Source organism: Dasypus novemcinctus, chromosome 25, assembly GCF_030445035.2.
Source record: "Dasypus novemcinctus isolate mDasNov1 chromosome 25, mDasNov1.1.hap2, whole genome shotgun sequence".
Lineage (NCBI taxonomy): Eukaryota > Metazoa > Chordata > Mammalia > Cingulata > Dasypodidae > Dasypus > Dasypus novemcinctus.
Window position 1 is genome coordinate 14586202 of NC_080697.1, and position 22316 is coordinate 14608517.

General features: G+C 35.0%; 1 protein-coding gene across 4 annotated transcripts in view; it reads right to left on the minus strand.

Annotated features, from left to right (window-relative positions):
* ITSN2 (intersectin 2) overlaps nucleotides 1–22316 on the minus strand; it is a 164855-nt gene that overhangs the window by 44029 nt on the left and 98510 nt on the right. For all 4 annotated transcript variants that reach the window (XM_058287691.1, XM_012530381.3, XM_058287690.1 and 1 more), the window contains exons 20-28: nucleotides 17556–17731; nucleotides 17102–17246; nucleotides 14566–14771; nucleotides 12868–12932; nucleotides 9742–9908; nucleotides 6840–6885; nucleotides 6630–6751; nucleotides 5423–5519; nucleotides 4798–4989 (exon numbers count right to left, since the gene is read on the minus strand). In XM_058287691.1, the coding sequence (XP_058143674.1) occupies nucleotides 4798–4989; nucleotides 5423–5519; nucleotides 6630–6751; nucleotides 6840–6885; nucleotides 9742–9908; nucleotides 12868–12932; nucleotides 14566–14771; nucleotides 17102–17246; nucleotides 17556–17731 (1216 nt within the window). The remainder of the gene's footprint in view (nucleotides 1–4797; nucleotides 4990–5422; nucleotides 5520–6629; nucleotides 6752–6839; nucleotides 6886–9741; nucleotides 9909–12867; nucleotides 12933–14565; nucleotides 14772–17101; nucleotides 17247–17555; nucleotides 17732–22316) is intronic.

The following is a 22316-nucleotide window of genomic DNA, read 5'->3' on the forward strand; positions in this document are numbered from 1 at the left end:
TAAAGAACTCTGAGGAAATAAGATTCTTTGATTGTATGTACACTTTTCCTGATAATACTTTGACATTCATAAACAGTAGATTGCACTGCAGTTTGTAAACATTTTTAAATTGCATAAACTTGTCTATTTGATTTTCAAATGCTGTTTAATACTGCCTATTAAAACTCCTTTTAGTTTCTCTAAGTACACTCAAATTTAAGTTTAAAATGATGTTTATTCTCTTTAAAGTATTTTCCACACAAGGAAAAGTAAAATCCTATGCCAAAATAGCTAGTGAAACTGAAGAACAGATATTAGGCAGAGAACTCTGGATGGTAGAATCAATCTTCTTGCCTCAAAGAAGCTTCATGGACACTGAAGAATGTCAGCTTTCACACATCTTTCCTTTGCTCCAATTCATTCTTGACTAGAGCCTATATACCTGCTTCAGGAGCATTTAAATTCTTCAAGGATTCCTTATGAGCTTTACAAAATACATGAAAAAGAATGCCAACCAGTGTCCTTTTGTGACCTGGGACATGTAGTCACCTGATTAAAATAGGTAACATGACCTCTGACTTTAAAATGTATTACTGATATAAATATTCTGTCTAAGGTAAGGAAAGTTTCACATCTCAGTTAACAATGGGAGACTTTCATTTCTAAAAACAAAAACAAAAAATCCCCAAAACCCCAAAAATCCATTTTAGATCAATAAAGAAGTAACAACTAACTACTGCAGCACATGATGCAGCATCTTCACTAGCTTGGAGCACTTAGAGATTATAGGGGAACTACCTCACAGTGCTCATTCTTGGATAGTCAATGATTGAGTATCTCCCACTCTGAACATACCTACTAGAGCAGGACACTTTCCTCTTGTGTCAGGTTAAGAAAAGTTCCCACCCCCAAAAACAATAGAAAATAGAGACAATATTTGCAGCTCTTGGCTTTTAAACAAATTTAAATACTGGTACTCATGGTGGCATATTAGAAAGTAATAAAGTAAACAGGGTGTATTTGGGGACAAATCTCATACTGAGCCAATTAAGAGCTCACTGTGATTAGGGTTAGCTCAAACATAATAACAAAATATAAGCAAATTTTAACTGAATTCTGTAATTAATATACATGTGGCAATAACATTAGAAAAAGCATGGCAGCCCATTCCAAACCAGAATAGTTTGTGCAAATAGTGGGTCTTTGTGTGTTTGAACTCCCACCATGTACGGGCAAACTCAATATGCATGCTAATGACCTACAATTACCAAATAAAAGAAGAAGAAAAATGCTAAAGGATGCCAGAGCGAACAGCAGGGAAAGCCACACAAAGACCCACTATCCTTTAACTTGTTACAAGTAAATTTTAACCGTAAATTAGAAACACAAAGAAATAATCACAAGTGGCTCTAACATTCAAACGAAGTAAAGGAATTGTGTAGGAGATATTTGATCAGGGCTACCTGCCCTGCCTCCACGCTACAGTCAAACTTGGATAGTGGGTCTCTGGGGTGCTTTCACACTGGAAGACACATTGATTCCTAAAAAAAGAAAAATGAGGAATAAAATGAACAAAACGCAAATTAAGTGGGTGAGAAAAAATTTTAACTAGCAATAACATGCAATAAAGAATTATTAAAGACTTGAAAGCAACTAAAAATCTAGGCAGGTACAACAAAGACCTCAAATCAATTTCCAACATGAAAAAGTAAGCATTTTCTGAACCATATCTTATTCAAGTTTCAGATTCATATAAACTTAATATGAATGAATTTCATAGCAACCAATAAAATTAACTCTATTCTTCATCATCTTCATTTTTTTTTTGAAGTAACATGTCTCTTCAATTTCTGACTAATGTTATTTCAAGGAAACAAAATCAGTACTTTCATTCTTCTAGGTGATTTAAACAGTTGTTATACACACACACACATACACACACAATAAGCTTTCTCAGATAAATCTATCTGGGAATTGTCCTTAGAATTACAGAAATAAGAGCTCTTTTATTTCAAGATGACAAACTTTTGGTCATTCATTTAGGTAAAACAATAAAGTATTCAGTTTCTAGATATGATTGAACTAATTTTTAAAAACCCATCATCAAAAACCAGGTAATACGGAAGTTACTGGTAATAATTTCACAACAAAGAGAACTTTGTAACTCCTATTCTGAAAAACCTCTTGAACATTCATTCTATCAATGTTCAATATGTAAAATGATCACACGAATAAGTGGTACCTTCTCCTCACCGCTCTTCCCACTCCACCTCCCCAACACTTGTCTTTCTGGCAAACTTACTACTTATTCTTCATGTGCCAATTCAACACCCTCTGTGAAGTCTTTCCCAACATGTTTTCTTTCCCCAGGGAGATGAAAGGACTCCTTTCCCAATGCATATCTGTATACACACCTACTAAGGTAACTGTTATATTTTATATGAATGTCTGCCCCCATTTAACTCTAAAGATACTTTAGCAGTGCAGACTTCTTTTCACCTTTGTATTCCTAACACTCAAAGAATAATTACCACACTAATAAAATAAACAGTGAGAAGAATGTGAACATGAAGTCCAAAAAAAAACATGAAAGGTAAAATCTGAAGCACATGAGGAACTTTGTTCCTTTTAAATCCACTGTGTAAGTAATGACTGAAGGACGATTTTCATTTTCTACCTCTTTCTATGTTTCAGTATTGCTATTTCAGTGGTTCTACTTCAGGGAGGGTTTGAAACTGACTATACTTCTAGAGCCAAGCTGTCCAATACAATAGCCATCAGCTCCAAGTGGCTATTTAAATTTAATTATAATTAAAGAAGATTAAAAATTCAGTTTCTCAGTCACATTAGCCAGAATGTGAGTGTTCAAAAGTCACATGTGGCCAGCGGCCACTATACTGGATGATGTAGGAGGAGACTGTTTCCCTTATTTTAGAACGTTCTATTGGTTAACCCTGTTTAGTGGGCTTGGGTACCTCATCTATAGGGCAGACTAAGGGCTCTACCCACTTAAATGGCAGATAAAGCATTGGCTGGCTGAAAGCCATTTTTCTGGCAAATGGGTCCTAGGATAACTAATTCATGTAACTATTTTCTGCATAATTCATGCATCAAACACTTACTGGCACCCTATCTTGTTTCTTTTAAGAATAAAAAGATGTCATTCAATTAACTTTCTGCATAAGCTATTTTCCCAGGAGGCTGTCACCATCTAAAGCAGATTTCTCTAGAAGAGTGATTTTTAAATTATCCCCAGAGGGGAAACCTGTAAGGACTGCTCTAGAATTCAAGGAGGAAAGGAAAGGAAGGCTGCATGGCCCAGGCTGACCTTCCCTTTAGAACAGCTTTCATCTATTCTTTATATCCCTTTCTATATGAGATTTAATTGGAAAAAAGTGGTCCATCACTGGAAAACAAGATAAAAAAACAACGCATTTGAAAACGATCACTTTAGATCATAGGTGTTACAAAAACCAAATGTACTGACGCATGGAATGACTCCAGGGATCACGAGCTTCAAGACCCAGGAGATCTGAAAAGTACCTTTCCCCCTCTCAGCTCCAGAAAAGGTATCTCAGGTGTTTATAAGCAAACAGATAAACTAGCGAGCATTGTAAATTGTCAAGCCATCAGCGAGCTTAAAAATGGTCATTCATTAGGCAACCCAAGTTGTTATAATTTTCTTTACCACTTCTCCTGAAGCTCTGAGTCCTTTTGGATAATGTTCAAATCATGAAAAACTGGACTCTTCCTCCCACCAAATTGAAAAACTTATTCATTTATCTAAAGGGAACTGGTTTTTCCCAGGATCAGAACCATCTTTACACACCCTAAAGTGAAAATAATACACTAATATTTAAAAATTATACATGTAACACAAAATCAATGCATAACATTTGCAATGAATCATAACCTTATCTTGATTTTGACTGGTTACCATTTATATGTTCTCAACAACTAAATTAAAATGAAAACCTAAATACTTTAGGTAATTTCACAAGAATGATCAAAATACAAATCACAATATATTCTGTAAACAAAACAAATCTAAAGCATGGGGGATATTGATATCCACTTAATAAAGGTAAGAAAAGCATCTTCGAGTACTGTTTATTCCTAATTTATTATCAATGCTGCATTTACTGGCAAATACAAGAAGGGCTGGGTAACAACGGAGAGAGCATTTTTGTATTGTAACAAATTTTACACTTTAAGATCTAGCCCCTTGTTCTAAAAACTGCAAAACAGATATTGATTCATACATCTCTTGCTGCATGAAGTGGCCATCTTAAAAAATCATTTAATGAGAGTTTACAAATAAAAGGATTAAGGGGGTTATTTTGCTTTCTTCTTCCCCAGATGATGTGTAAGCATATGGGAGATGAATGAAAAGGATGCATAATTAATGGCATCTGTAAATTTTCTCTGGGGATGGGGCAGTGAGTAGTGTGATTACTAGTTACCCTTGATTAAGCTGAATAAGGGCACTGGATGCTGAAAAAGATGGTGGTGGTGAGGGGAATCTGCAGTATAGATGATGTTATACCAAAGAACTAACACTTAGCAGAAAGTATACGATTTTTCAGATAATGTCTAACAGAATTAAGATCTGAAGCTACAAAAAAAGTATTGAATAAAGCAGTAAAATTTTCATCTTGCAAAAAGTTTCCTTTTGTGTTTTCTTACTTTACTTTACAAATACTATATATTTGCAGTGAGTGCTGAGTTTAAGATCTGATCCAGAACAGTAATAAATGCAATTCTGAGTACTGAAACATTTCATACTAGTTGTAAAGTAAATAATTTGATTTTACTCACACTGTTGACTTGGATCTGAGTCTGTTGTCATCTTAACATAGTTGGAAGGAAAAAGGCCTGAAACACCATTGATTTCTCCTTGCCACCAGTCAGGATCATCTTTGTTCAAAACATTAATAAGTTGTCCCTTGGAGAAATTCAGCTCATCTTCATTATTTGCCACATAGTCGTACATAGCAATCACCTGATATACTACCAGGAAAAGAACAAGATAACAAATCAAATCAATTATTCTTACCAGGATCAAACATTAACCCTCTCCCTAGGATTTAAATTAATCTAATAAGTAATATAATTAGACTAAAATTTCCCTTGAGCAGCTCTTTCTCTTCCCTGCCTTGCCCTGTTCCCTGTTTTACAAAAATAAGAATTTCTCAATTCTAGTTAAAAACCTAAGGGAATTGCTTCACACTACATAAATATGATGGCATATAACAATTCTACTTTGGAAGAGTTGGCTGTTTCTATACAATACTTTTCAGGAAGGAAGTTTTCCATATTTCTTTTAGGCAGAGGTAAGGAAAGGACAAATTTTTAATGTTTTTCAAAAAGCTTAGTTACTCTAAGAAGTCGTATTTTAAAAAAAAATTGTTCCAAGTTGAAATGCAAATTAACCATTTCATACCAGGATGAAAAGCAGGTGTAGTTCTTTCACTACTTGGACCCAAAAGTTTAACATGGCTGGCAGGAAACCATCCCTTCTGTCTCTTTTTCCCCCTAGCCTGTAAAAGTAGGCAAAGTAATATAAAATTTAAAGATGAGATTAAAAAGAATTATTGAAACATAAGTTAAAAATCACAGAAGACTTGACCTTACAGTTCAACATTAAACAATACAAGACATGCTACAACACACATCTCAAAGTGCTGCTGAAAATGCTACTTATTTGGAGTCCATTTGGAAGCCTTTCAGGCTCAGAGTTTTGACTAGTTCACACAAACAATACTTCTCAAAACAATAAATCTCAAAACACTTATCTCGAGTTCTCCCGATAAACTTAAGTCAACCCTTAAATGGTGCAGTCCAATGTATGAGAGTCCACTATAAATATCTTTTTGGGTTTTGTTAATTATGAGGTCAAAATACAATTTTTGTAGAGCCATGTTTGCAACTTAGCTGGGTCAATCTTCAGAACAAATCAGAAGGTGGAATTTCACGGGGTTTAAGAAGATATTGAATTCTGACTCCTCACTGTTCTTTAGAAATCCTCAGACTGATTTGCAAGAATGAAGCTATGTTTATGCTCTGTATTACAACCATCTATCAATCTTATATATAAATATAGCTATTATACCTGTCATCTTTTAACCCTCAAACGCTTTCCAGTTTTAACTCACAAGGGGATTTTAAGAGAGAATTTTTGCATCAATGCATATGCAATAACCTGCTGTTAATATATTAGGGAAAATGAACCAGGCTTATCTATGCCTGTACCCCTTTTTCCTTGCACTGCTCTTTTAAAAATGTAAGACCATGGAGGACAGTCAGACGGGTAGTATTTTCTGAGCACAGCTGAGATCAACAGATCACATTTTCTCCTAGAGGCTAAGCTTAAAGCCTAGATAAAGATGGTGCTTTCCTTTAAGAAGGTGACCTGCAGTTTATTAAAACATGCATCAGTGGAAAATAATTATGTCTGCAGAGAAAGTTATCCTTTAAATTGTTACTGATAATATCAACTCAACTGTGCTAAAAATAAACTGGAAAAGACTAGAGGAAAACATATTACACTAACGTGTTAATATTGGTTACCTCTAGGAGGTATGACTGTGGGCATTCTAAAATTATTCCTTTTATCATAAAATTGGTAAATGTTATTTAAAGATTATTACCTGTAACTCCCCTTGCCACCACCCACTTGCATTTTTCTTTAGAATTAATATTAACTGCCCTGGTGCAAGGCTAAGTTGTTCAGAACCAGAAGCCATATATGCTGAAGTTACTTGAGCAATCTCTGAAAAGAAGAAAAGCAGGAAACTATGAATTCACAACTACAATAAAGCAGGCACCTTAATAATTTTTCAAGTTCATTATATACATACCAGGTTTTTTGTTTGATGTTCCAGATTTGCTAGCATTCCCAAAACTCTAAAAGGGAAAAAAATATTCTTCCATTATTTTTTCCAATAATCCGGATGTCAAAGTATAAAGGTTATTAGGAATTAGAGATTTCTAATTCCCAGAATTTTTGTTTCTTTAAATGAAGGTCAAATTATGATTAACCTTATATTAACCAATTAAGTTATAAATCTAACACTTATGAAAACATCTGATCTACTAATAAAATACATTATACAAAAGTGGCTGATTTTGGCAACCACTGGCTTGATAGGAATAGCTCATGTTCTGAATCTTTCCTCAATGTTAAACCTGACTACATGGGCCCCAAATGCCCCATTCTCTGTTATCATCAATGCCTACGACATATAGCATATTTATATCCTGGATAAGTAAGACATGGTATGAGTTCTGCCCTGTCTTCCTCCTGTCTCCAAAGGACCCTGACTCATCTGCAGCTCTTCCTTCCTAGGAAACATTTTTTCCCCCAAAAAGTTCCCCTCTAAACACACTAAACTGACAAATCCATACCCTGGGAAGCAATTATGACCTCTTTTTGATTTTAAAGGACAAGTTGGGCCAAAAATATTTCCTCTTTTTAGGAATTTGAACCAGAAAAGGGAAAGAGAGTTAAAAAGAAATCTCTTCTGGTTGTGGAGACAGCTGTAGCTAAAGGTCTTTGAGAAAGTTTTGATGGTTTTCAAAAGTTTACATTTTGAGTACTTGCTATTTAAAAGGAACCATCCTAATAGTTTTACATATATTCACTCATTTAACTCGCACAATTACACTATTAAGTAATTATAAAAATCGCTGTTTTACAGGAAAGGAAAGCGAGGCACAGGCATGTTAAGTAATCTGTCCGAGATTACACAGTCTTTAAGTGACAGAGCCAGCAGTCAACTCAGGTAGCCTGATTTCACCACACCCAATTCTCAAATATTTAATTAATTTTCAAATGAATTAAAATGAAATGAAATTCATTTCAAAATGAATCAAAATGAATTTCATTCTCAAACCATGGCTTAAAGGTACTTTGAGGCAGCTAGAGATCCTTTCAGTGGTCTGTGAGATAAAAACTATTTTCATACTACTACTAAGTCATTATTTGCCTCTTTCAGTGTTGACATGTACACTGGTTGGTAAAGCTGCTTATGACTTCACATGAATCATGACTTCACATGGCACCAAATTATACTGATAATCATAGGACTCTTCACTGCCACATACTCAATTTTTTTAAAAGTCAGTTTCACTTAAGAATGCCCTTGATAATCAAGCAATAAAAAAATTTTATTAAATCCTAACCCTCATTATAATCTGTATGATGGAAATGTACAGAAAGTATATCTGTTGCATACCAAAATACAATGATTCTCTCAAAGAAAAGCACTTGTGCAATTAAGTTGAGAGCTGAACTAGGGTTTTTTTTTTTTGGTTTTGCCTTTTTATGGAATATTTTTACTTGAAAGAACAACTGATCTATTCAGACTTTGGGATTTGGCAGACATTTTCTCAAGAATGAATGAAGTAAGCCTGTCAAGGAAAACAAGTGCTGTTTTTCTTGAAATGGCAATTGCAAGGATTTATTGCCAATTAAAAATTTAAGCTTCCAAGTGAAGGTTAAAATTTTAGAAAACATGTATTCATCGCCATGAGCTTGACAGCTTCCCAGGACTTAAGATTTTCTGATGAGATCAGAGGTGATATCAAAAAATGTGAATTTTTGATATTGTGTATGACATATGTCAACACAGGGAATAAGTCAGTAACAATAAAGAAATTCAATATTTTCTAAATGATCAAGAAATGATGTTAACACATCATGCATGGGTAAAAGATCCATTCAACATGCAAAACAGACCAGTGAGTTCTAATATAACAGAGCAAGAAAAGTTCACTAATTTGGCTTTAGATTCCATGTTGCAACTAATCTATAATAATCTATCACTTGCTAAGTTTTGGTGTAGTATATCAAAGAACAATAGCCACAGATATCTGAAAATGTTATTGAAATATTTCTCAAATATTCCCATATATGTATACGGTCAAATTTTCTTTGCATACTTTAACCAAAACAATATATTCCAACAGAATGAATGCAGAAATGAATATAGACATGAGACTCCAGCTGTCTTCAACTAATCCAGACAGTAAAGAGATTTGCTAAATTATAAAACAATGCCACTCTTCTCACTAAATTTTTCCTCCGTACAAAAGAGTTTTTTCCATAAAAAGTAAGGTACTTATATAACCATTTAAAGACTTTAATTATTGTCATTTTGAAATGAATTAAATATTTGAATAGTTTCAGTTTTGATTTCTAACATGATAAATATGTTTTTGCTGTGTTTGTTTTTTTAGGAGGTATCAGGGATTGAACTTGTGACCTCGTACTTGTGAAGCAGGAGCTCAAACACTGAGCTACATCCACTCCCCTAACCCATATTTTTAAAAAAAGAAAAGAAAAACTTGTAGGGGTACTTGATAGTTTTTAAGAATATAAAGAGATCCTGAAACAAAAAGTTTCAAAATTGGTGGTGGGCTGAAAAGCAGCAGGACCTCAGCACTTAAGCTGAGTCACATCACTTTTGGAACCCTACAGTGAAGATTTACAAACACTTCCAGGTGGTCCCTTGTAAGCCTCCCTGGATCCAGAAGCATCCCTAGCCTCAGTTATCATGAGACCCAGCTCTGTTCTTAGAATTTCATAAAATCCTGACCCCCTTATCTTTCTAATAGATTCCTAAAATAAACCCTAATTTACTGGAACTACTTTAATAACCAAAGCAACTGAATTAAAACCACATACAGAAATCTTTTTTAAGTATGACTCTTGATCAACAAGAATGAAATGATAGTTTTTCTATATCAAAATAATGCTACCTCTTGATCTTTTGATCTGACGTAATTTGATGGAAATATTCCAGTTCTTTCTCCAATACTTCCCGTCCACCATTCTCCTTCTTTCTGGGTTACCAATATTTCTTCACCTTCAGTGAAAGTCAAATCTCCAGGTTCTACACTTGAATATGGATAAAGTGCAATATACTCTGTAGGGAATAAAGCAAAAAGAAAACAAATTTTACAGAAGTAAAAAAAAAAATTATGTTAATGTCCCAAGATTTACTATGAAAGACTTTAGGCCTTAAGGAAACCTAATATAAAACGATCTGAAGGAAGAAAAAGGAATGAAGCAATTATTTATTAATTCTTTAGAAAAAGATTATTTGATTTAACATAAAACTTACCATGGGATTTCTTTTTTCCAGTTTTTACTACTATTATTATTATTATCAAAGACTACTCTAAATTACTTTAAACTACAATGTAGATAGCTCTATTTTATAAAGAAACCAAAGCCGTGAGGTCAGTAGGTAATGGAGCCAAGATATAAACAGAATTTTTTTGAACCTTCTTATGCAAAATATATTTATTTTTAAAGATTTAATTAATTGAGTAATTAATTTCTCCCTACCCCCTCATTGTTTGCACTTTGCTGTGTGCTGTGTCTTTAGGAGGTACTGAAAACTGAACCCAGGACCTCTGATGTGGGAAGGAGGAACCTTAATCATTTGAGCCACCTCTGTTCCCTGCTTTGTTGTGTCTCTCATTGTTTTTTCTCCTTGTGTCTCTTGTTGCATCATCTTGTTGTGCCTGCCTGTTGCGTTAGCTCGCTGTCTTGTTCCTTTTCTTTAGGAAGTACTGGGAACCTCTGTTCCCTGTTTTGTTGCATCTCTCTTTATGTTTTTCTTCTTGTGTCTCTCTTTGTGTCATCTTTCTGTCAGCTTGCCATGCCTTCCTATCACACCAGCTCACCGTATTCTTTAGGAGGCACCGGGAATTGAACCACAGACCTTGCATGTGGTAGGCTCAGTTGCCTGAGCTGCATATGCTTCCTGTGAAATATATTTTAATCTGCTACATTCTCTTTTCTTTAATTCTTTACATACACAGTCACAGAAATGTCCACTATCCAACAGACATCAGAGCAAGAGGCCAAGTTCCTTCTCATGGCCCAGTGCCTAACATAGTGTTTGGCCCTTAGATGATTAGAGAGAATTTGCTAATGAATTATCTTAAGGGCATTGTCCATATTTTTACATTGTTTATTATTTTTGTTCTTGTGATGACTACTGCTTAGTAAACAGTGATTGGGTTTTAGAAGTCCTTTTTTTTCTAGTTTTATTTATATTTGTCAACATGAAATTTGATCTGTATTCCATAAACCATCTACAGACTATTTACTATTCATATTCTTGGTGTTATTCAATTTAGCTGACTTAACAAAACTAAAAGTGACTGCACAGTTTAGGAGTGTTGGAATAAGCAAGGTCCTTTCCCACAAGCTCCTCACTACTTTCCTAGGCTCACTTCCCACCACTCACTCCACAGTAAACCTATGGTTCCAGTGTCTTAGCTCATTTCTTGCAGTTCCCTAAACTTTTACAGCCATTGCCATGGCTCATTCCATTCCTTCCGTCCAGAAGAGCGTTCCCTTTCTTGGTCACTCTGCAAAATCCTACTCCAATGATCTAATATTGCTACTTCTTTGGAGTCATAAGTACCGCTCAAAGTTGTTTTGGTTCATTCATTATAGAATTTATGACAATTGTATGCCTGTCCTCCCTATTCTACTGTGAGCATTTTAGAGGCTGTTTTATTCATTGTATCTTTCAGTCTCTATCAAAGAATCTTCAACATATAGACATTGAATAAACTGCTTAATTTACCATTAAATGGCTTTTTTGAGGATAACATAAAGTATACTTCAACTATTCAACTGTAATTTTAAAATGGTCATATACATTTCATTTATAAACCTATGTAATTATGAAATACAAATATTGTTTTAAATGACAGTTGTAGCAGTTTGACATTGTTTTTGAATTCCAAAAATAGATATTGGATTTTGTTTGTAAACTGGTCTGTTCCTCTAGGCATATTAGATTGTATTAACTTCAGAGGTTTCACTTTTACTTGATTACATTATAATCAGGGCTTTGACTGGGCCAAATCAGTAGGACGTTGAGTACTCACAGAGAAAATGACACGGCAGAGGAGAGTTGGAGTTTTGATGCTGGAACCCCAGGAAGTAAACACACAGGAGAAGAACAGTGTTCTTCTATTCCTCAGTAGGAATAGAGACGGCTCCATAGACATGGCAGAGGCCCCAGGAAGTGAGAGCCTGATAGTCTACAGCTGATCTTGTGGAAAGAAGAGAGCAGCTGAGCCTGGAGAGGAACGAGCTCCAGGAGAGAGACAAGACTTATCCCAGTCTACAGCTGAGATTAGAAGAAGCTGGGACCATGGAGCCTTAAGAGGAAGAGGAGGGCTGAACTCTTGAAGACGTCGGCAACCATCTTGCTCCAATATGTGGCAAAAGACTTTGGTGAAGGAAGTAACTTATGCTTTATGGACTGTAACTGTAACCTTCTACCCCAAATAAACACCCTTTATAAATGCCAACAGATCTCTGGTATTTTGCATTAGCACCCCTTTGGCCTACAAATACAACAGTAACTTTCATTATTCAGCACATTAACAAAACAAAAATAATTTATTAATCAAACAATGTAAAGGAATACAGAAAAACCATATTTGTAATATTTATGATAAAATGTACCATGATTTCAAATTTTACATAAGGATCTATATGGCACACTGTAATTAAAATGCAATTTATAAACTAATGTCCTAAATAACTATAATCTAGATATAAGAGGAATATAAAAATCTTTGTGCTATCTCATCACAACAGTTTTTATGATTTTTTTTTACTGAGTCATTCTATGCTGAATTTTTATAAGCACTGACTTTCTAGCAGTGTAAAGTACTTTCAGCCATATTTTTTTCATATATCCTCAATAGTCACATGAAATTGACAGAGGAAGGTTTTACTAACCTCACTTTAATGCTGAAGACACAGGAAAAGGGAGAATAACTGTGTGAAGTCAGATAATTAGTAGCTAAATTAACTTCCATCTAGTTTCCAAATTGCCAAAAGCTTACCTTCTCCAACTGTAGAAGCTGCAGAGGTAGGTTTCTTGTTTACAGCTGCATACACAGCTTCTGGTCTGTCAAACAAGTAAAAAACAACAATAAAACAAAAAAGCATACAAACAAGCAAAAACCAAGAAAGGCAATTTGATGAATATAGCAGGTTTTAGCAATACATTCTTTTAGGGCTTTCCAAAATTAATCTAAATATCATCTCAGTACACAGATTAAAAATATTTCTCAAGATACAAAACCCTGCTGGATTAAAAAGTACCTAACTACAAACTTCTAAATTTCTAAATAAGATTAAAGAAATTTCAACACGATTTATAAGTAATTTTTCAAATGTGAGATATTTTGCTTTTCTAAAGAAACTTAAAATATTTTAAAGAGAGTTCATAGACACTAGCACACAGGTAAATGGGCAGGCAATTTTTGTAAAAGCACATACAGGGCTTGATTTGGCTAAGGGAAAAACAAGGGCAGTATGCGAATTTTATTATTTGTTTAGAGCATAATACGTTAAAAAAGGAATATAATGATAACTAACAAAAGTGGTTATTTTTATATCTCAGAAAAGGTATGGCATTAATTTCCACTTTAAACCCAGGAAACTGTTTTCAAAACCAAGGAAGACTGCCTGGTGTGTTTAAGAACTACGTAACTGTGGGTTGCACTAGAGTTCCCAGGATCTGTGAATAAATTATACACAGATAGGGAGGCAGTTTTCATGTAAACAAAAAATGGAGCCTTACTATAACTCATGGCTGCAAATGAATGGCCTACCCTTGTTTAGTGCTGAATTCTCCATTACCATAAGTTTTCAAGTTACATGCCTCATCTGTTAGAAAAGATTCAACAACTGTATGACAACTAGAAGAAATGCCCTTTAAAGCATTATCTTTGTGCTTAAGTTTTCTTCTCCATAAAGTATTACGGGGATTAAATAAAGTAATTCCTATTAAGGGTCCAGCACAGTGTTGAAATACAAATCAACATAAGCTCTCTATTGTTGCTGTTATTATTACCCACTTCCTCAATCCTCAGTCTGAAAAGTAAGTTTCTGCATTTGAACTAAAATTTTAATTACACAGAAATTCAGCACTGAAAGGATTCTTAAAGATTATTAGTTTAATCTTTTGATTCAGTCTTTTAGGAAACTGAAGACCAAGAATGTTATTCCATGCAGCCTGACAAAAATAGAAGAACCAGAACTCAAGCCTCTTGTTTTCCCTTTTCATTAAATCAGACTGCTTCTCTATAAGATCATCTTCCACATAAAACACAAGAGTTACTCAAAGCTATTTATAGTAATTATTTCCTTGTATTAAAGATATTTGACAGCCTGACTCTCTGACAGACTGGGAAATAAAGGCCAGAAACCTTAACCTATCCAGTTTCTCTTTGTTCATTTGCGAGTTAACTCATTTGGTTGTTCATTTACAGCTCTTCTCATCCACTGTGCTAACATGATTTGAGAAGTACACACTTCATATACATTGGAAACTTTAAGAATCTGAAATAATGAGGATAAAAGGTATTCCAAAACTAGTACAAATATATGAAGTCTGCTTTTTCACCATAGGAACTTCCTTTCTGGTATTCAAACTCAAGCATAAACTTTACTGTATGGCCAGCTATACCACAGCTGACTCATAAGTGTAAACACACTAATATCCAAACCTCATATAAAGACACCAAGATGCTTACTCTTCTCGCTTGACTTCACTCCCAGGGATGATCTTAACGTAAGATTTTGGAAACCATCCTCTTCCTCCGTGTACTTCCCCAAACCACCAATTTTCTTGCTGCTCCAAGACAGTAATGATATCATGTTTTGAGAAGTTCAAGTGGTTATCTTTCTTTGCTGTCCAGGAGCAAAGGGCCTGTGCTTTTAGGTTTTCTACAACTTGCCCCTGTGAATACAAAACCAAAAAAAAATTTTTAAAAGACAATGGTAAGCATGATTTCTCTTTCCTAGTATATAACAAACTTATTGGTCAAACAGCAAATCAGTTTGAAGTGGTTATGACTTATTACCAATGGAAACTTAAGACAATCTTTATCTACTAACCTTCTTAAAATTACATATGGCAGACCACCTTCTGAGAGACCTTTTGGTAAAGTCAAAGAAAGAATGAACACCTACCAATCAACTTGGGCAGGCAAACAGTGGGTACCCAAGAAACGTTTTCATAAATCCAACAAGTATGTATCATGAAACAAATGAAAAAAGAGTTACTGCAAACCTTCTCTCCTCCAGCTTCCAAAGTCTCCTAACTGCAGGCAATTTTGTTTAATCTGCCAGAAGTGGAGATGCGGGTATTATGCTTGGCCTCCCTCCACTTTTCCTGCTTTCTGTCTCTTAACTCCTATGTATTCTCATTCCTTTCTTCCCACCCCTTTCAAAGGATTTTGTTCTCTTGATAACATTAACCTCTTCACTTATGTTTTAAATCTTAAATTAATTATATCCTCACATTTTCTAAAAATATTTTCTAAAAGTTAAAACTCAAATCTTAAATCTTCCTGCACTTCTCTACTTTCTTCTATATTTAAACTCCTTTAAAAAAGAGTTGTCTTAAACCTGCTTTCCAGTTTTACTCCTCAGCCCATTCTAATTTAAGTTCTGCATCTAATATCCTACTGAATCTCTTCTAGACAAGGCCACTGATAAAATTATAATGGCCAAACCCAAAAGCTTTTTTCCAAACCCTATTCTTTCCCTGATATCTTAACACTGTTGACATCACTGAGAGCCTTGCTGTACCTGAAACTCACTCTCTTGTGAATTTTGACTCCTTTTTGTCCTTCCTGTTCCACACAATCTCCCTAATAAACTTGCTTATGCTTATGATTTCTCAAATCTTTATCTTCAGTGAAGCAATCTCTTGAGCTCCCAACTTGTAAATCAAACTGCCTACTGGGTCTTTCCACCAGCTGTCCCTAATACAGATACCTCAAACTAAGCTTGTCTAAAATGTACCTATTTTTGGAACCAACAAAATCAATTCTTCCCGCATTTCCTTTCCAAAACGTGATATCACCATCCTTTCAGTTGCTTGAGCTAAAGACTCTGAAGAGTTATCTTGAACTTCGACTTCTTCTCTCTCCACATTCAAAGGATTACCTATTTTATGTCAATTCCTAATACTTTCTTAAATCCATCTCCTCTTCTTTATATTCTCATTATTGTGGCCCTGGTTCACACAATCATTTCTTAGTTACTATAATATCCTCCCCTCCCCAGACTTCATCTTTTTCTCCTTTCCATCAATCTGGCCTCTACACTACTGCTAGAGGAATCTTTCTAACATATACACCTCAACTCTTCTCTTAAGAACCTTCAGGGGCTTCTCCCTCTGCCAAGTTGCTTTCAGCATGGTATTAAAGGCTTCACAAAAAAACCTCGACCACTCTTTAAAACTATACTTCTTAAACCTTTTTTTCATGAATCCTGTACTCTAGCCACACCATAAATAATTCTTTTTCCTGCTCACACCTTCTTAACATGCCTCAATTTTACTCTCAGTAAAATTGTTCTTTCACTGAAATAACCTTTCTTATTTGTTTGATGAAATCCTCCCTGTACACTCTTTGGACTTTGCACATATCTTTATTATAACACTTCTCACACTTTATGGTTATACATGTCTGTCTCTTCACTAGATTATGAACTTCTTAATGGCAAGAACTGTTTACTTATTTTTCCTTAAATTTCTACTACATAATAAAATATTTGGAACATATACGAGCACTCAATAAACATTTTTTGATTGAAGGTGAAATCTGTAGGATTTTATTTTGATAATATCACCTATCTCTAATAACAATACTTAAATGGTTACATCTACATCAGAGGCTAAATATTTACAACAAAATTCCAAAGTTTCCAGACAAATGACTTATTTAAGAAAAAACAACAAAAAAACACTCAAGCCCTTATTTCTTATCTTCTTACAATAACTGCAAACCAAGAACAAAATTATCAGATTTGTAAAAATGATATTTAAGGCTTAGATACCTTAAGTGCTAACAACATAATATTACAGAAATGAATTGTGGTTGAAAATCTCTAAGTAATAATTTCTTCAACATCACATCACATGTGGAGGATAAGGGACTGAATGCTACAAACTCTGGTTAAATGAGTGAATGATGCTTTGGTACAAGATCTTCATTCTATTGCATGTGTAGTTGGAGCAAATTGAAATAATAAAGCAAATGAAAATTAAGGACAACATACCTGTCCGTGAATAGGTGATACAGATCCAGGGGACACAGTACGAGTAAAAGCTGATTTTTTCTGCCATGATGAATTAACAGTTAGGTTTGAAAAAGATACATTTTGATAATCAGTCACTGAGGCTGGTTGATTTGAAGAAAGTGGTCTGTAAATATAACACTTTGATATAAGTACACTTAATTCTTTAGTATCTAAAAAAGCACCTACCAATTTATCCACATATGTGCAATACACATGGTATTTAAACACAGTTAATGGGGAAAAAGGAATTCATGAACAAAATAATGATCTACCTTTTTATTTACTAAATTCCAAAGCTAAATTTGGAATAATAGGTATTCTTAGAGAGTCCAGTCTAGATTACAATACGATTAAGTAGCAGGTTGACACAAATACGTATTAAGTATTTATGCATTTGCAGAGCTATGTAAACCACTGTTAGCTAAAAACTTACTCAGAAGACGTTGAGGTAGCAGATAAAGATACTGTAGGAGGAAGTAAGGCCTTCTTAGGAGACAAAGACTTTTCACTTGATGGCATTTTTTCTACATAGTTACATGGAAACCAGCCAAAATTTCCTTGAAAACTACCGTAAAGCCAACCAGGTTCTCCTATAGTTTTTTCATCAACCTATGAAAACAGAAAGAAGGTTAACAGTGCTTAGAAATTCACACATTTACAATAGAAAAAGATACAGGTTACTGTACAGTATTCTCATTTTCAGAATTAAACTTATCTGATTAAAAGGGTAAAGCATTTTCTATAAATTAATACATTACTATTTCTCACAACTGACAGATTGTTTTAAAATTCAATTTAAAATTTTATCCAAGTTAATACATGAAAACAGTTTACCAAGACAAACAGTACTAGACACTAGACATGGCTTATGATGGGAAATAACCTTACCGTACCTCATGGCTTCATCGATCAGTTTCAACTCCTAACAGTAACTTGCTTCATTGTTTCTTCTGCATTATTTCAATATTTTGAAATAACATATTTGTACTGCTCTTGATTTTTTTCTTGAATTTAAGACATTATCTATTGGCTTTCAGTTAGGGAAAATGAAGATTTATCTCTAACTGTACCCTCTTATTCTATGAATACTGTTAAAAATAATTTTCATTAAATTATATTCAATGTTAACATTATTATAACTACATAAATATTTCACATTTGAGTCATGCAGTGTTCTGATTACATATCCTTTCTTGTCAACTTTTTATTTTCCTAAAGTTAATCATTACTTTGTTTTCATCTTTTGCTTTTTTTTTTTTCCTATTCCTATCACAGTCTTCTTGAATCCAAGAGAACTATAAAATCTTCCCTATTTTCCACTTAGTGAAATATATCAGGTAGAATTTATCAGTTCCATTTTTTTTCTCCTGGACATTTCTCTTCTACAGTCTGACATCCACCCTCCTCATGAAGCTTCTGCTTCTTAGTCCCTTATCTCTGAGGATTCCATAAGTTTTATCACTGGCTCTGTTGCCTCATTCTATGACTCCCTCCCTCCCTCCCACGGTTTGATCAGTTCCCTATGCAATGAGTCTAAAAGCTATATTCTCAGAACTGACTTCTTCACAGAAGGATAAGCCTGTACTTTCAACTGTTTGCACCCCAATCCACTCCTTTTCCTAAATTCCCTGAGTTCTGTTACCACCAAATCCCTTATCGGATATACAATTTGCAAACATTTTCTCCCATTCTGTGGGTTATGTTTTCGCTTTCTTTTTCCCTTTCTTTTTTTCCATTTCTCCCCTGCCCCCCCCCCCCATTGTCTGCTTTCTGTGTCCATTTGCTGTACATTCTTGTGTCTGCTTGTCTTCTCTTTAGGCGGCACCAGGAACTGATCCTAGGACCTTATGGAGTGGGAGAGAGGTGCTCAGTTTCTTACACCACCTCAGCTCCCTGGGTCTGCTGCATCTCTTGCTGTCTCTCTTCTGTGTCTCTTTTTGCTGCATCATCTTGCTGCACTAGCTCTCTGCTCAGGCTTGCCACGTGGGCCAACTCTCCACGTGGGCTAGCACTCTACTCAGGCCAGCTTGCCACGTGGGCCAACACTCCACGTGGGCTAGCACTCTACTCAGGCCAGCTTGCCACGTGGGCCAGCTCTCCACGCGGGCCAGCTTGCCTTCACCAGGATACCCCAGGAATTGAACCCTGGACCTCTCATTGGTAGACAGGAGCCCAATCACTTGAGTCACATCCACTTCCCTCACTTTCCTGACACTGTCTTTTGAAATATAAAAACTTTTAATTTTGATGATGTCTAATTTATCTATTTGTTGCTTTATTGTCTATGCTTTTGGTGCAATATCTAACAATCATTTGCTAAATCCAAGGTCATGAATATTTACCCCTATGTTTTTATCCACTTACATTTAGGTTTTTTATCTATTTTGAGTTAATTTTTGTATACCGTGTGAGGGTAGGGATCTAAATTCATTCACTTGCATGTGGCTATTCACTTGTACCAGCAACTTTTTAAATTTTAGTACTTTTTATGTAACCCAACATATGCAAAATATTATCTTTTCATATACTTAATATAAAAGTTTATTAATGAATGCTTTTACATTTGTTTTTCATATTAGTCCAGCACTTTTTATGAAAAGACTGTTCTTTCCCCATAAATGGTCTTGGCTCCTTTGCCTCCTATCTCACAAAGAATATAGAAGCCCTTAGACCTGACCCTATCTTCTTTCTCAGTTAAATTAATTTATAATTCCATCCATCCTTTCCTCAAGCCCTCTAATCACAAAGAAAAGGTGCCTACTTCTCCCACTATGCCTCCCTTCCTGTGCTCCAGATCCCAATTCTCCAGACTTTTCAATAATCTCCCTTATCTCTATCTGTCAGTCAAACAGAGAAGTCTGAAAAGGAAGCATGAGGCACCTTCTGGAGTGCTGATATTTTCTGTATATTGAAGAATGGTAGTTTCACAGATGTATATATATGTAAAAATTTTTTGAGCTGTATACTTAAGGTTGTGCACTTAATATGTAGATTATATTTTAATTAGAAAAAACAATCTTCCTTTATTAATTACTTCTTCCAGCACATGAATTCTTTCCCTCTCTGTAGATCCTTTCTATCATTAAGTTTGCTCAAGTCACAGCAAAGTTAAAGAAAAACAAACAAGCAAAAAACAGTATAGAACACCTCCCCTAACCACATTCTACATTTGTTACTATGCTCTCTCATCAGAACCTTTCAAAGCCAAACTCTTTCAAAGAGTTTTATTACTGTCTCTTCTTCCTCCCTCACCACTTATTCCTCAGTTCACTGAAATCTTCCTTTACCACTCATCAATATTACTCTTCTTAAGGTCATCACTAACCTGCTGTCATAAAAGTTAAAACTTTAGTGCAACAAAGGACTATATCATGAAATTGAAAAGACAATCTACACAATGGGAGAAAATATCTAGAAACCCCATATCCAATAAGAGTTTAATATCCAGAATACATAAAGGAATCCTTCAACTCAGCAATAAAGACAACCCAATTTAAAAATGGACAAAAGACTTAAAAAGATCTCTCTCTAAAGAAACCCATGAAAATATGCTCAATATCCTTAGCCATTAGGGAAATGCAAATCAAACCACAATGAGACACCATTTCACATCCATTAGAATGTCTTCTATTAAGAAAATGAAAAATTAGTGTTGGAGTGGATGTGCAGGAACAGAACACACATTCATTGTTGGTGGGAATGTAAAATGGTGTAGCCACTGTTAAAGACGGTTTGGCAGTTCCTTGGAAAGTTAAGTATAGAATTACAATATGACCTGGCAATCCCATTCCTAGTTATATACACAAAATAACTGAAAGCAGGGACTCGAAAGATTGCTACACACCAATATTCACAGCGGCATTATTTATCATTGCTAAAACACAGAAGTGGGAAGCAGATTTGGCTCAACTGGTAGAGCCGCCTACTACATAGGAGGTCCAGGGTTCAAACCCAGGGCCTCCTGACCCATGTGGTGAGCTGGCTCACAGGCAATGCTGATGCGTGCAAGGAGTGCAATGCCATGCAGGGGTGTCCCCCACATAGGGGAGCCCCATGCACAAGGAGTGCACCCTTCCAGGAAAGCTGCCTGGTGCGAAAAAAGTGCAGCCTGCTCAGGAGAGGCACCTCACATGTGGAGAGCTGACGCAACAAGATGACACAACAAAAAGAGACACAGATTCCTGGTGCTGCTGATAAGAATATAAGCAGACAAAGAACATATAGCAAACGGACACAAAGAGCAGACAATTGGGGGGGGGAGTGAAGGCGAGAGAAATAAATAAAAAATAAATCTTTAAAGAAAAGAAAAATACAAAAATAAAAGACAAAGCATCCCAAATGTTCATTAACCAATGAATGGATAAACAAAATGCATACATACACACACAAGGAAATGTTATTCAGTCATAAAAAGGAATGAAGTTCTGACTCATGTGACAACATGGATGAACCTGGAAGACATCATGTTCAGTGAAATAAGACAGACACAAAAGGACAAATACTATATCACTTCACTGATGTGACATAATTAGAATAAGCAAACTCACAGAGTCAGAATCTGGAGTATAGGCAATTAGGAGCTGGGTTGAGGGTAGGGAATTGGGAATTAACGATTGAACTGTACTGTATTTCTATATGGGTTGTTTGTAAAGTTTTGGTAATGGATGGTGCTAATAGTAGCACAACATTGTGAATGTAATCAACAGCACTGAATTACATATGTGAATGTGGTTAAAAGGCAGAAAATTCAGGTTGCATATATGTTACTAAAATAATTTTTAAAACAAAAACAAAAACATAGGACTGTATAACACAGTGAATCTTACTGTAAACAATGGAATATAGTTAAATAAACAATTATAAAAATGTTCTTTCATGAATTGTAACAAATATACCACACTAAAGCAAGGTATTAGTAATAGGGTAGTATATAGGAACTCTGTATTTTCTGTATTTATACAGAAACCTACAACTTCTGTAATAAAAAAAAACCTGCTGTCATTAATCTAATGAATATCTTTTAGTCTTTTTTTAATTTCATACACAGACCACCCTCCTCAAAGTTCCTTGACACCATCTCTTGGCTATTCTCCTAGTTTTTAATTCTATCTCATCGTTCCTTCTAAGGCTCATCTTCTGCTACTAATTCCTTCACAGTCCATGTTTCTCAGGGGTTGCACTCTTAATCCTCTTC